The sequence below is a fragment of the Peromyscus leucopus genome, chromosome 4, assembly GCF_004664715.2.
Source record: "Peromyscus leucopus breed LL Stock chromosome 4, UCI_PerLeu_2.1, whole genome shotgun sequence".
Classification (NCBI taxonomy): Eukaryota; Metazoa; Chordata; class Mammalia; order Rodentia; family Cricetidae; genus Peromyscus; species Peromyscus leucopus.
In genome coordinates this window covers 88,254,666-88,269,375 of record NC_051066.1, presented here as the reverse complement: position 1 = coordinate 88,269,375, position 14,710 = coordinate 88,254,666, and the positions used below count along the sequence as shown (strand labels likewise).

Sequence of the window (14,710 nt, the reverse complement as noted above, 5' to 3'; positions counted from 1 at the left end):
TTAACATTCTTCCTTAATATCCTAGAGGACTTAATACTATATATGGTTATGTTATTTCTCTGCCTAAAATTGCTCAGTGGCTTCCCCAAATGTCTACAAGCCAGGCCTCAACATGGCATACCACATATATTCCTTCTCCTGCTCAAGACCCTTTATCCTACAAATCTATAGGCTTAATACCATTGCACCATACTCTTTATCCCTATCCCTCAGGATGGCCCTGAACTTGGGATCCTTCTGCTTCAGCCTCTAGAATATCTGAGAGTATAAGGCCCAGTTTGCTTATTTATTTATTGATAACAACCACAAGGAACTGATGTGTGTGCGTTTGCTCTTCCTTAGCTTCATCCCACTTACCCAGACTATCATTTTCCAACTTTTGTGAGGCTTATTCTAATTTTTCCACGAAGGACTGATGTCCTCAAACACATGCCACGTATTCTATCAGAGTAATTAGGATGTTGGATTAAGCCTTTTCAGATATGTTACACATTTTTCCCACACTTCATTCTCCAACCTACCAAGCTATACCTTGGCCAAAAATAAAACTAAAAACTAAAAATAAAATCACCGACTGTTTCAGAGTAAGAATCTAGCAATATTCATCATTATATTCCAAGTACTTATCAATTTACCTATGCATAGTATGCAGTGAATATTTGCTAAATGAATGGATATATTATTAAATACATTTGCAAATTTAATAACAGTACCAACGAAGAATATACTTAATGTGTTAGTGTCACTAAATAGGAATAAGATACAATCTCAGACTCTGATATCTTAGCCATTTGCAAGTTCTAGGATTACATCATGAGATAGAATGTGTTCTCACAAAGTCAAGGAAAATCCCCTAGGAGTCACCCTAGCCATGCCACGAAGCTCAGCACACAATGGCAGCTCTTTATCTGAATTCACCTCTACTTATCTTGAATACTGGTAAAATGAAGGAGTCCTAATGCTAAGAAGAGAGAGAGAGAGAGAGAGAGAGAGAGAGAGAGAGAGAGAGAGAGAGAGAGAGAGAGAACAGAAGACAGATTTGAAAATCAGTCTTTTATTTCTATTTTAACAAATTTAGTATACTGTATACTTCCTTGGCCTTTGTACTCTGTCACTTAATATACAGAAATATCCTAACATTTCTCTTTGTCTTGAAGTCACAAGGATATTTTTAGTGAAGATTTTTCATTATTTAAGATGCCAGATTTCCAGAGGAGGGGTATATATAATGCACATAATCAATGTGTTTATTATACATGTTCATCTTCACATGTATGAAATGTAATAATTAAATTCTTATTGTAAATAATAAATATATGCTAATTGTATTGGTTACTTTTCTGTTGCTGTGGTAAAATACCACCTCCAGAAGCAACTGACGGAGGAAAGAGTTTATTTTATCTTACAATTCCAGAAATATAGAGTCTGTAATGGTGCAAAAGGCATAGCAGCAGCACGAAGGAGAAGCAGGGAGATCACATCTCAGCCCCACAGAGGAAGTAGAGAGAAATAGAGATAAAGATAGAAAACCGGAAATGGCGGGCTCTAGACTGAAAGCCCACCCACCCCCAGTGACATACTTCCACCAGCAAGGCTTTACTTCCTAAAGGTTCTATTATCTCTTCAGAGTCACTGACTGGACACCAAGATTCCAAACACATGAGCCTATTGGGGACAGTTCTTTTTTAAACTACTACACTAATGAAAATAAGACAACGTTCAAATAAATAACCAGAAAATCATCAAATAAAATTCAGCATTACACCACAATTGCACGGTACTTAACTCTCAAGAAAGTAGAAATGGATCTTCATCAACAAATCAAAATATCAGTTGATGGTGGCACATGCCTCTAACCCCAGCACTTGGGAGGCAGAGGCAGGCAGATGTCTGTGAGTTCAAGACCAGCCTGGTCTACAGAGTGAGTTCTAAGACAGCCAGTGCTACACAGAGAGACTCCGTCAGGAAAAAAAAATAAAAATAAAAATGCCAGTCACCAACCAGACTCAAGAATATCACAAGTCATTTTAATAAGTTTCTCCCTGGTGCAGTCAATTCAAACACTGAAAGGAAGCCGTTGAAATCAAGAACGACATCCAGATGGCCACTATTTGCTGTTTTCAGCTTTATTTTTCAAGTTCCAGATAGCAGGGAGGACTTGGGGACAACTGTGATTTATTCTCTAATGTAAACAACCCAATTAAAAAATGCACAGAGGACTAGAACAGAAATTGCCACCAACAAAGCTATGCATATGTCCAGTAGGCTCTCAAAAAAAACCTTCAGCATCACACAAGTGGAGAATGCAATCTAGAGCACAAGAGATACCATTCCATAGTCATTTGAATGGCTACTCTAAAAAAATATAATGCTTGCAGTATGTGAAGAAATATAAGTTCATGAAGTATTGTTGGCAATGAAAAATGATATAGCTATTATTATTTTTTACGTATTGAGGCCAGGTATGGTAACACTCCTTCAAGCTTAGCACTTGGGAGGCAGAGACGTGCAAGTCTCCAAGATGGAGGCCAGCCTAGGCTGTCTATATATAGAGTTCCAGGGCAGCTAGGGTATACATTGAGACTCTGTCTGAAAAGAATAGAAAAAAGAAAAAGACTAGAAAGTCCTCAAAAAACAGTAATCTGTCAATATGACTTCTACACACACACACACACACACACACACACACACAACACACACACACACACACACAGTGAGGAGAGGGAGGGAAGGAGAGAGGGAGGAAAAGAGGGAGGAACACACACACACTAAAGGACTGAAAGCAGACTCATGAAGTGGAGTTTTATACAATCAAATAGATGCGTTACTGAAATAAACAGGAGATAGGAGCAACACACACAAACAGAGTTAGTTTTTTAGGATCTACTAAATGATTCCAAAGGAATGTGTCTTAGATTTGAGGGAAGGGACCTCATAATGCTGTGTCTTCCCATTCAGGAAGCATGAGCTGTCTCTCCAGCTATTCAAGACGTAGTTTATGTGCTTTTGTAAGCTTGCACAGTTTTTCTTGTTGCAGCTTTTACACACTTAAGTGTATTTCTTGATATCTAGTTATGAATGGAATTTTACCCAGCGCGCACGCGCGCGTGTGTGTGTGTGTGTGTGTGTGTGTGTGTGTGTTGTCTGTGTGTGTTTGCTTCTTTTGTACTACCAGGACTTGACTTTAGGGTGGTATGCATACTGGATAAGTACTGTGTCACTGTACTTGTACCCCCAGCCTTCTTACTTTCTAATTGATTTACTTGTTCATGTATATGTATGCAGCCTAAACTGCAACAAGAACCAAAATCCTAGAAAGACTTAGCTACAAAGCTGTAACAAAAGGTAATGTGAGGTAAAGACACAGCAACGTGGAAGCTAAGGCTGTAATATATACAAAGGGAACCTGAGTCTGACCACCAATGACCACTGATGAAAGAAAGAGAATTGACATCTCAAGTTATCCTCTGACCTCCGCGTGTGGTGATGCCCCCTCGAATAATAGACAAATACTTACACAGATGTATAAACAAACAAAAAACCCACATTAAAAAAATGCATTGAATGTGGTAAATGGGTCAGCACTGAGATTGGGAGAGTTATTCTCCCTCCACAGTCCAAGCATTACAGCAAGTAGAAGTTTAGTACTTTCACTTCACCTCCAGCTTCCCAGTCTCTCCATCTGATGGACCCTCAAAATGCAAGGATGTCCTGGTCCTTAGTATGTATAGCTCCCGATTTATGTGCTACCAAAATTACTTCATGCTACTGACTGGCAGAACAGCACGACACAAATGCCCATAGAACACACGAGCAAATCCGTCACCTAGGCAGTTTAAGAGGACCCAGGGCAATTCTTCTAGATACGTGACTTTAAAGCAATATCCACCCATAGCTAACACACTCTGTTAGCCATGAATGGGGAAATTAAAACTCAAGTTATAGTGAGCCAATAAAATATTCCAAGATATTTTTAGCTCTCCCTGGCTGATGAAGCAAGCATGTCTGACTCACCAGGAAGAGCTCCCTCACTTCATAAAGATACAAAGGCAAATGAGAAACAAACCAGAGGGTGGGCAGATACTCAGGTGAGGGTTGGGCTGACCCACAAGTTTCTCAATAAGGAATATTTCCAAGCTGTTCTGAGCTGCTCCAAGCTTCTGTAAGTTTAAGTCCCAGGAGACACGCCCATGCTGACAGCCTGCTCCTGAGAACTTCAGTACCCTGTGCTGAGCTCTCTTTTCCACAAAAGCCATAGTTACCCTTACACTCAGAGGACAGTATTTCAGCTTGGAAGTGTTAGCAGTAGAGAGCAAGGTTTCCTAGATGTGCATAGGAAGAGAAACCGAATGTCCACGTTTCCTATCAGAGATATGACTGCTTCTGTCCCCTTCCCATGAGCAATAAAGAGATTGACAATTCAACAAGTGTTTGTGTTTTCCAAGTACTTTACTAACTTGTAAGTTACTAACACATTTTAAATTCCACAGGCTTTCACCTTATTTTCTCTCAGGATTTTTAGGCACACCATAATAAAATATTGAGAAATGTTATCAGTCACAGAACAGAGTAGGACATGGACGAAAAGGAGTAAGTGTCAAGGACAGAAACCCCTCATCTGAATCTGGAAGCATGCACACATGGCTGGGTAGCTGAATCTGGGGGTGTACACATAAGGCTAGGCATCAGACACACCATAAAATGCTGAGGCCAGCATGCTTTTCACTAGCCTTTCGCTATCACCACATTTTTTTTATTAAATTTTCTGAGTTATTTAATTTTTATATTATGTATATGAGTGTTTTGTCTGTGTGTACGTTTGTGAGGCATATGCACACAGTGCTCTCAGAAGCCAAAATAAGGTGCTGGATCCCCTAGAACTGGAGTTACACATTTTTAGCTACCATGTGGGTGACAGGAATCAAACTGTGAAAGGGCAGTTACAGTTACAGGCTTTACCTGCTGAGCCATCCCTCAAGCCCCATCACTATGTTTTAAAGGAGTCTCAAACATTTAGAATCATTAAACAAAGACTCAGAGAAGGCACCTCTGTATTCACTAAGTCCAAGTGGGACCCTAGCTGGGACAAACTCCAGACTTGGGAAGAAAATCCACAAAAGCCATGAAGCTTCAGTCATTAGACTGTTAGAATGATTTTGGAAACAGGACACTAATCTAAGAAGCAAATTCAAACAGTGCATTTATTTTTAAATAACGTGTCTGCAGATATATTGAGGTAAATACAAAACACATATAAGGGCATATAGACATGTTTATACATAAGCAGATATCTTTAATTTTTCCAAAAATCATAAAGCACTCTGAATAAAGAGTTTTCTATAATATATGCAAGCATTTTCATTCTTACCTCGCACTAACTTACAAGGCAATGTAATCCCAAGAAAAAGTTCCCAAAAAGGACCCCTCTGATAAGAGTTTCAGAAGAATAGATATATCAGAAAACCAAAAACAGTTTTTGAAGTATACAGGAGAACTGGAGGTGCCACTGTGAGGTGTGCTATGGCACCACAGGGCTGAAGATGCCAATGAAATATGAAGACATAGCCAAGGGAAGTCCAAAGCAGGCATGACCTTAGTTCAGAGAGAGGACAGTTATTCCAAAACCCTGCTGTGAGATCAATTCACAAGTCATGAAAGAAACAATCTTAGATCTCTAACTCAGATTGTGCTCCAAATTAAATTCTGTTGTGAAATGGAAGGAGGAAAAAAGCAGCAAAGTCACTTCAAGAACCGCAGGCAGTGTACCTGCGCAGGGCGTAATTCACTTGCCTCTCGAGATCTGCTGTCACTTTTCTTTATGATCTGTCTGTTAAGTGGCTCCAGATGACCTGGCTTCTCTTTGAATTTTATCAGTGGGCAAGAAGACAGAGTAACCCACTTAAAAACAACAACAACAACAACAAGAAAAAACCAAAGACTAACCATAGCTTGTATCAATAGTATTGGGAGAAAGAATGGCAATTCTAAGAGGAATATGGATAAATTGCACAGACTGTCCCAGCTCAAGCCAAAAAAAAAAAAAATGAGGGTAAAACTCTGTTCACTCAAAGTGACTGTGAGACATTCAGAACACAGTACAGGATCACACTGACAATAACAGCATAGGAAGGCACAGCACAAGACATGCTGGAGGTGGGGGGGGGCGGGCAAAGCACTTCAGGCACACTATGAGCTAACAGAGTTCCCAACTCAACCCCTCTGTAGAGGCCAACTCCAGCCCCTGTGGAAGTCCACTAAGTGACAACTCTCAACTGGCACATCACCAAGGCTCCAAGGGCTCAGAGGCTGGAACTAGCAATTCCCTTAATATGGGCACAGGAAAACTGAGGCCAGTGGGTTCTCCAGCAGAACCCAAAAGGTTTACTCCCAAGAGAAATGATTGCAGTGTCCAGAACTGCAGAGAACGCTGATGGCTGAGTAATAGCAGGAGGGAGCATGTTGGCAGTGGGCATGAACAACCACTGTGAAGTACCCTTTAGACTAAGAAGGCTCTAGAAACCACCATTAAGATAACAGATTCTTCTATATCAGCTCCTTTCCTTTTTAGCCTGAACAAAAATTAATTCATAGGACTAAGTGATTTCTTAAGCCTCCCAAAAGAATGCTGATTAGGAAAAATCAATAAAGAGGCAGAAGGCATCACAGGGAGGAGTAGGGGAAATCCATGATGGAAAAGTTAGGCTTTATATGGAATGACCACCTATCTCAACAGCACAGAATTCCAACAGTACATGTGAAATAGAAATACTGAAATCTTACTCTCTTGTTTCTTTACATCAGTGACTAATAAAGTCTGGCAAGAATAAAGTACACCAAAGATATAAAAGCTCAAGACTTCAGCTACCTTGAATTGCCTTTAATCAGACCTCTGTCTCTAAGCTCCCTAGAGACTGGCTGTTTCAGTATGTTTCTCCAGGGGCAGGGAAGCCAATGGAGGGTCCACAAAATGTGGTCAATTACACATCAAATTCTTCTGAGATTTCACTTTACTCAACAACAGAGCTTAAGATAGGCATGGTGTGTGTGTGTGTGTGTGTGTGTGTGTGTGTGTGTGTGTGTGTGTGTTAACTTTCTCAAAATTATCAGTGAGGTACAAAATGTGTGGGTTATCTTATTCTTCTATGGAAACCACATCTCCGAAAATACATCAGTACTAGAAGATTCCCAGGCAGCCAAGCACCAGACACAGAAACAGAGTAGTGCCAAAGTACTACCACTGAAGGCTTCCTGGGAGTGCATAGCCAGCCTGCTGTCGTATTACTCCACCCAAAGAATTATCATTATTACCTCTTTCATCTGCCCCCTTCTCCCCAGGTCATTTAAGGTCATTAAGGTCTGGCAACACGTGTCAGAAAGACCAGGAACTACTGCCAAGGTTAACTGGGATGGATGCTCCTGTGAGCTTACAGAAGTGAAAGACAAAGGAATAACACAAAACAAAGACTAAGGAGCAATTCAAAGTTGGACTAGACCAGATTCGAGATGCACATATGACATTTCTTTCCTTCTCTACTCAGCAAATGCCTATCACAATGAAGAAGGTTGCCATGCTAAACTAATTAGAACAAGACTAAAAATCTCTAACTTAGGAATTAGGACTCATTGCACTCTTTGTTAGTTAAGGCAAATCTCAGGTCATTTAATTGCTCACTCTGGACTACAGTAAGCAAATAACTTGGTGGGTGGGTCAATATTGTGATCATATATAGCATTACAATTTGGTGTGTGCTAGAACACTGAAATGGCTGTACATATTTTCACTAAGGATGAAGTATTTTTCATCCTGTAAGAAAAGCAATACAGAAAAATAACATGATATGAAGTAGTTACTGTCCCAGAAAAATCACAAGTTTGTGGTTGGTATGTGGAGACTACAGACTACCTCCAGTCTTCCTTGCCAATGTGTATATTCTTAACTACTAATACTTGATATTACAAAACAAAAATAAAAACAAACACAAACAAAAAAGCCTACTGAACCAACTAAACTTTGAGTCATTTACAAAAACAAGTACTTTTTATAATTATGTAAACTGTACTTAATATGCATGTTTATCAACAGCAAAAAAAAAGCCACATATAAAAGAAGAATAAAGGGAGAGCTTTCCTTCAGCCTCTGAAGATTCACTGCAGTGAACTGCTAACATGGGTAGAATGGGAACAGACACAAAAGTGAGGCACATAGAGGAAGTCGGGAAGTCATGAGATTTAGCAATGAAGATTCCCCTGTCTCATGAGGAAGACAGAAAATAGAAAATGCAAAGTCCTTGGGCTCACAGAACAGACAAAAGATTGGAAATGGGTCTTTTCTACAGGAGAACTTTTCCCCCTGAATATTGACCAGGACTGAAATGGAAAACGGTGGCATTTTTGCAAAAGCCTGTCCAGCTGCATCATGGACTTCAGCTTTCTTTTCCTTCCTACCACATGACTTTAGTTAAGTGAAAACTCAGCAGAGACCAGCGGTGACTGGTTTCTCAGAAAGCTGCTTCTAGCACCTGCCAATTTCTAGGTAGTCCTCTAAATAAAATAAAAGCAATGTCACCCTATTTTGGAGTGACAGTCCCTAGGTATGACAGATAAGTCTCCAAATATCAGAAAGAAAGTAAAGAGGTTTCAATAAAAACCAACCCCCTCCCCCTACCATACACACACACACACACACACACACACACACACACACACACACACACACACACTTGAAATATATTCATGTCTAGTTCTACTTTTTTTTTTTTTTAATTTTCATGTGAACTTTTTGTTTAAAGAGTGAAATATCTAGAGTCCTATTCCATTTGAATAGATTCAAGTTGAGCTCCTGGGAAGTTGTCCAGAGAGTTAGATTGCTTTAAAATTGGACATGCGTTAAATGAAGCTTTGTCTAGCAAAAGTGAGCAAGTAACTGATATGGCATCTGTATGTTCAGTCCGCACAAGGTTCCTTTATCTGGGAAGCATTACTCAGAGACAAACAGCACATCAGATTACAGTCCTGGAGAATCACACTCGCCTCCTCTACCGATGCTGCCAGTTCACACAAACATTATATGTGCATTAACCACCTGCTTCCAGAAGAATTTGTAATCTACCTGCCCCATTCCGCTCCCCAAAGGCTCTCCTACTTGACACGTGTGCCCCCTCTCATTCACTCAGCTGCAGTCACCTTTCAGCCCTAAGAGGTTCACTCAGAGTAAATGTGCAAAGTGGTGAGCTTTAATACCAGTTGCAAAAACAGAAGAAGCCTTCTGCGTTACAATGTGTAATGAAACCAGACCCCCAATTCTGAGAGTTCTCTGGACTTGCACCAAAAGCCATTGCAGGAAGAGGTTGGTTCCTGGGTGCCAGGTTCCTTTCACGTTACCTGCTTCAGTGTACTTCAGTCCCACTTTTTCTTCTGTGTCTTTTGTCTTTGGGGGTGGCCAGACAGCTTGGAGTCTGCCAGGAGTCCTGTCGTCCTGCTCTGTGGGGCTCTGGTCCGGCTGTGCAAAACAGGTACAGAATAATTTAAGTGGAGTGTGGCCAAAGCACATTGATTCCTGAAAACACACATCCTAACACTAATTCTAATATCGATTTAACATCCAGTGGCACGTTTCTCCCATTACTTGTAATTGAGCATCTCAGTACAGTATGAAACTTTTTCCAGAAGGGTAAAGGATCAGTTGGGGTAAAAACTAAAGCAAATGAAACAAAAATCAATCAATCAATCAATCAAACAAACAAACAAACGCAAAACCCTTAAGACTACCTAACATGCAACCCTTTATGTATTATTTTTGTTATTCAGCTTTTTAAAGGGCGCCAGTAATTTTTGAACTGCAGAAACATGAACAAATGCATTATCATCTGGCACATTTATAGGAATATTTACAAACGTGCTCCAAACTGCACTATTTACATTAAGGACTAAGTTTGCATTCTCCGCGAACATTAGCAATAATTGAAGACACACTTCTCTAAGCATTCCACACTAATTTTAATTCTTTCCTATTACAAAATAAAAGAGATCGATTCCATGTTCAAGTTTTGTTTGTTTGTCTGTTTGTTTGTTTAAATAGAAGTTGTATTTTGCAACTATAATGCTATGGTGTGTTTAGATTTAACAACTTATGATAATTTTCTAGAGACTTTAATTTTAATAGCTCAATTGAATATACAAGCAGTATAGATAATCCTATACTGAACTGATGTTTAACAAGAAATTTTACCCATTGTTCCCATGAACTTTCAATGCCAAATATTCCCTGGTCATTATAAATTAACTTTCTTTGAATAATTACATCTTTTATTAGCTAGAGTATCTTGTGCTCTGATTTTATTTATTCTTTCCATAAGGGTGAGGGCTAGGTTCCTCTTTTTGTATATGGGAAGACAGGCTCAGATATTATCAAGGTCACCTTGCCATAAATGGCAGAGTTGGGATTAAAAACCTGCCCTCATTTTAAATTTAGTACTCAGCCAAGAAACCACATAAACAACACAGAACATTTCAGTAACATCATAAATACATATTTTGCTAAATGGCACACTTTCAAAGGAGAGCCTTGTGTTCACAGGAGGATAATTGAATGGTGAGGAAATCCCTATAAATTTGGGCTATACTTGCACATCACATCACTTCCCCATGTTGCTAACGTTTTATAAGCACAAAGACCATTGATGTTTAAACTCAGGGTGCACATTTTCCCTTCCTTCCCACGCATCCTTACACAGATAACAATTACATTCAAGAAAAACAGAAGAAAGAGATGTACTTCTGTCCCACTTGGTACTCTTTTGCAAGATAAATTTAATATCATAATTGCACTTTTTTACCAAAAAAAAGTAAAATACTAATAAAGACGGGCAACTAGGATTCATTTTAACAGGAAACCTGGAAAGAAAAAAATGCAGCATTATATGTTATGTCAAAATGCAGAACCCAATTCTACATACGCTTTTGGGATCAGAGGGGCTGTCTGCTGGCCTTGACTTGGACCTTTCGAACACAGCGCGGAGTGATTCCTTCTCGTGTCTCATCTTCCGCTTAAGAGCTTCCAGCTCGGAGGTGTCAGCTGTGGTCCCCTTTTTAGGGGGACGGATGAATAAGGCCTTAAAGGCCTCCAGGGCAGTCTCTGGTGGCTTTGCCTTCACCTGGCCACCCTGGACTTGGGCATCTCCAGAACACTTCTGGTTCTCCTGGTCAGTACTATAGCCCATCTCGTCGGCTCCAGGGAACTCAGGGTCGGCTTCCTTCACTTCGGTTCTTGGCATGTCAATGTTCAGTAGCTGAGATAGCTGCTCCAGGAGAGTGGGAGTGGCCTTCGGATCAGTTGTTCTACCCTGGCTCTTCACTGTCTGCTGGCCTCCCTGCACCAGGGATTTATGAACAGGCTGGGTCAGCTTGAGCAAAGCCAAGTCTCCGTCCTTGGGTTTGATTTCAGTAATGGTCTCCCCTGCCTCCGCTGTAGCCCCCTTCTTCAGCACCCGGAGCCCACTAAAGAAAGCTGGAAGCTGGAACGACTTCTCTCCTCCGGGAGCTTCTCTCTCTCTTTTAGAAACAGTACTCTCGGTGACACCAGCAGTCTGGTCTGATGCTGCGGGTGGGATTTGGGGCCTTTCTTCTGCAGCCTGGCCCTGCCCGTGGCTGTGCTCCGCTGGGTGGCTACCATCACCGCCAGGGTCCAGTTTGCTACTTGTCTCAGGTAAAGTTCTCTTAGAATCATCACGGAGTTCTGCATCATCAGTTTCCCCAGTGTCGTCAGAATCTCCCGGTCTTTCTTTGGGCTCTTGACATGGTTCAGAAGAAACAACGGTGGTCGACTCCTGGGTATCAAGGCCACTTCTTTCTTCTGCCTCTTGGCCTCCATCTTCAGAGTCAGAATCACTGGTGGTGTGAACCAGGGTCCCATGGACCCAAATGACATCCTCACCATCCACACTCACAGTGGCAGGTGAACGCAGCTCATGACCAGGGGAAGAGGTGCCTGATCTGGCTTTCCCCTGATTTCCCTCCGATCCTGTCTCCGCGCTTGCGGACTTCTCATCATTTTCAAGATCAGGTGGAACTGGAGCCTCTGGCTGTGGCTGATCTGAGCCTTCGCTGGGATCCACCTCTAAACTGCGAAATGACTTCAGCACAGCATCTTCCTCTTCAGGATCCAAGGAATCCAATTTACTTGTAAATCCAAACAGTGATTTCATAGAGAATTTACTCAGGATCGACTGAGCCATCTCCAGCCCGGCTTCGGATTTGTCGGGTTCCAGCACATCTCCGCTGTTGAGAGAGTTACCAACCTCCTCCATGTCCCCGCAGTGCCCTTGACAGAAGTTCTGCCTTGTGTTACCTGCCCTGCTCGCTCAGTTTATCCGCTCCATCTGCTCTTGACTTACAGGACAGGGAGCTACAGGACCGGGGAGAGAGCCAGGCTTTCAGCTGCTCAGAAAACACACTTGGTCTCTTTCAGGTCACAGAGCCCTCCCTTCCGGTTTGTTCGATGCCGGCGTGCCCAGGGCAACTTGCTAAGTCTGGGCAACTCTATGCCCCAACGCAGCTGGGGCCGCACACCTTACTACACATGGGCAGGCAGGCTGCTCTTCTGGACTTCCGTATTTACTCCCCAGGACAAAAGGCGTTTTGTGGCAGGCAAAGTCAGCCTGTCCCGTAATCCCAGCCCAGGACTTCAGGAGGAGCTCCGCCCCGTGCCTACGATCCTCCTGGTCGCATTCAACTTCCTCATTGGTGAGCAAGTTGAGGTTCCTAAAGTGCTGAGCCGGCAAGCTGGTCCTGACAGCCCTGAACCACCCCCTGGTGCAGCCCAAGAGATTCCAAAGTGAATCAGCAGAAAATGACCAAAGGACTTCAGAAGTGAGCCCTCTTTTCCATCCTGATCTTAATCAGAGGCCTGGGCCAGCCAGGTCCCAAACCCAGCATTTCGCCTACATCAACAGCCTCCTGCAAACCCCTAATCAAAGACAGGAAGTAAAGAAAAAGATCCTCTCAAAGTGCCCAGAACTCTCAGAGCAGTTAATTTACTACCCTTGGAATGTCTTTTTGTTTTTAAATGCTTTCCTCCAGCTAGCCGGCAGGTTTCATCTGGAATGCAGATTTTCTCTGACTGCTGGGAAGGAAAACCAACTAGACTGGTTTCAGATTACGGCTGTTTTAGCTCTGCCCTGCGTGGGTGTTCTGCAAACAGGTACTTAGACAAGCACGCCCACCACGCCCAGAGTCCACCTACTGTAGAGCAGCAGAATAAACAGCCCCAGCCAAGTACCAGTGCTTACTGTCGGATTATGGGCCAACCTTAGGTCTCTTTCTGTTCAGCAGCAATGACTCCCTCAGTGAGTTACAAATCCTGGTGGCAGAAGAGACTCCTTTCTGCTTTGGTGTTGCAACCAAATAAATGGACCTGGCATGGCCCGATTTTGGCATACAACTTGCCTTCTTGGTCAAAGTCATTCACCAAAAATTCCCAAGGATCTTTATTTCTCTAATGGTCTAAACTATGTATCAGTTTTGGTCTCCACTGCCCATTTTGTGCAAAGAAGCAAAAACAAAAGAACCCAGCACAGATAGGTTAAAATGCCATTTTGATTATATGCTGCAGACCTAGAAATCTGAGGATATAGGGCTAAGGGAATCATAGCTACTTAGTTACCTCTTGGGACAGCTTCCTGTCAAACCCTGTCTGAGGAATTCTGCTTGCAATAATGCATTTTAACAATGTATGATTGCACAAACGGAAAACACAAACAAAGTGTGTATATTCCATCAAACCTTATAGGAAAGAACAAACCCTAATTGGTTCCTGTGGCTAAATTGTTCCTCGGTGACCCCCAACTCTGACATTTTGGGGTTACTAACTGACCTAAATTTAAAAGGTGTGGTGCTAGGAATGTAGCTCAGTCAGTAGAATGTGTGCCTAGCGTGTACAAGGCTTTGGGCTCAATCTGCCGGAGAGCACACAACAAAATTAAACAAAACAAAGTAAACATCAGGGCAGGGTGAAAGAGGAAAGGAAGGAAGGAAGGGAGGGAGGGAGGGAGGAATGAAGGAAGGAAGGAAGGAAGGAAAGAAGGAAGGAAGGAAGGAAGGAAGGAAGGAAGGAAGGAAGGAAGGAAGGAAAAAAGAGAAAGAAAAAGAAAGATCCGATGATGTCATTCTGAATAAGCTTCCATTCTAGAGGAAATGCCCATTGATAAAAATCTGACTTCTGTGAGATTATGGAAAGGGATCATCACGCCAGTTTCATGAGCTACATACCCAAAACACAAGACTAGAGGAGGAGACTCAGTTTTGCATACTTGGTGTTTTCCTTCTCTCTCAAGATGTTTCATTTGCTCAGATATAACTTAGGACTGATTTCAGGCACCTCCACAGACTTGGCCAAAAATACAAGCTGGAAGGGATCATTATTCCCTCTACATCATAGCTCTGGGCAGACTTACAGGATTTCAGTGTCCATTATCCACAGGTGCCAACACGATTTCATAGAAAATGGATCCAGACATTAATGGACTGACACCCCTCCACTCTAGGTGGTAAGGCTTTGTTAGACTTACTTTAGATTAAGAAATCAAAGTGAAGAGATGGTAATTGAGTAGAGTTTCACAGGGTAGCAGGTGTGAATGAAGACAGTAATATCTAGAATTGAGGATTTACTATATGCCCAAGCACTGTATTAAATGCTTTGCAAATACTAACTCAT

The 14,710-nt window shown here is 41.9% G+C and overlaps 1 protein-coding gene across 1 annotated transcript in view; it reads right to left on the bottom strand.

Moving 5' to 3' along the window:
* The window catches only part of LOC114697497 (formin-1), a 270,035-nt gene extending 256,081 nt beyond the window's left edge, over window positions 1-13,954 (bottom strand). Inside the window, exons 1-2 of the mRNA XM_028875752.2 lie at window positions 10,956-13,954; window positions 9,382-9,499 (exon numbers count right to left, since the gene is read on the bottom strand). Of these exons, the coding sequence (XP_028731585.1) occupies window positions 9,382-9,499; window positions 10,956-12,305 (1,468 nt within the window). The 5' untranslated portion in view covers window positions 12,306-13,954. The remainder of the gene's footprint in view (window positions 1-9,381; window positions 9,500-10,955) is intronic.
* Window positions 13,955-14,710: the final 756 nt, after the last annotated feature.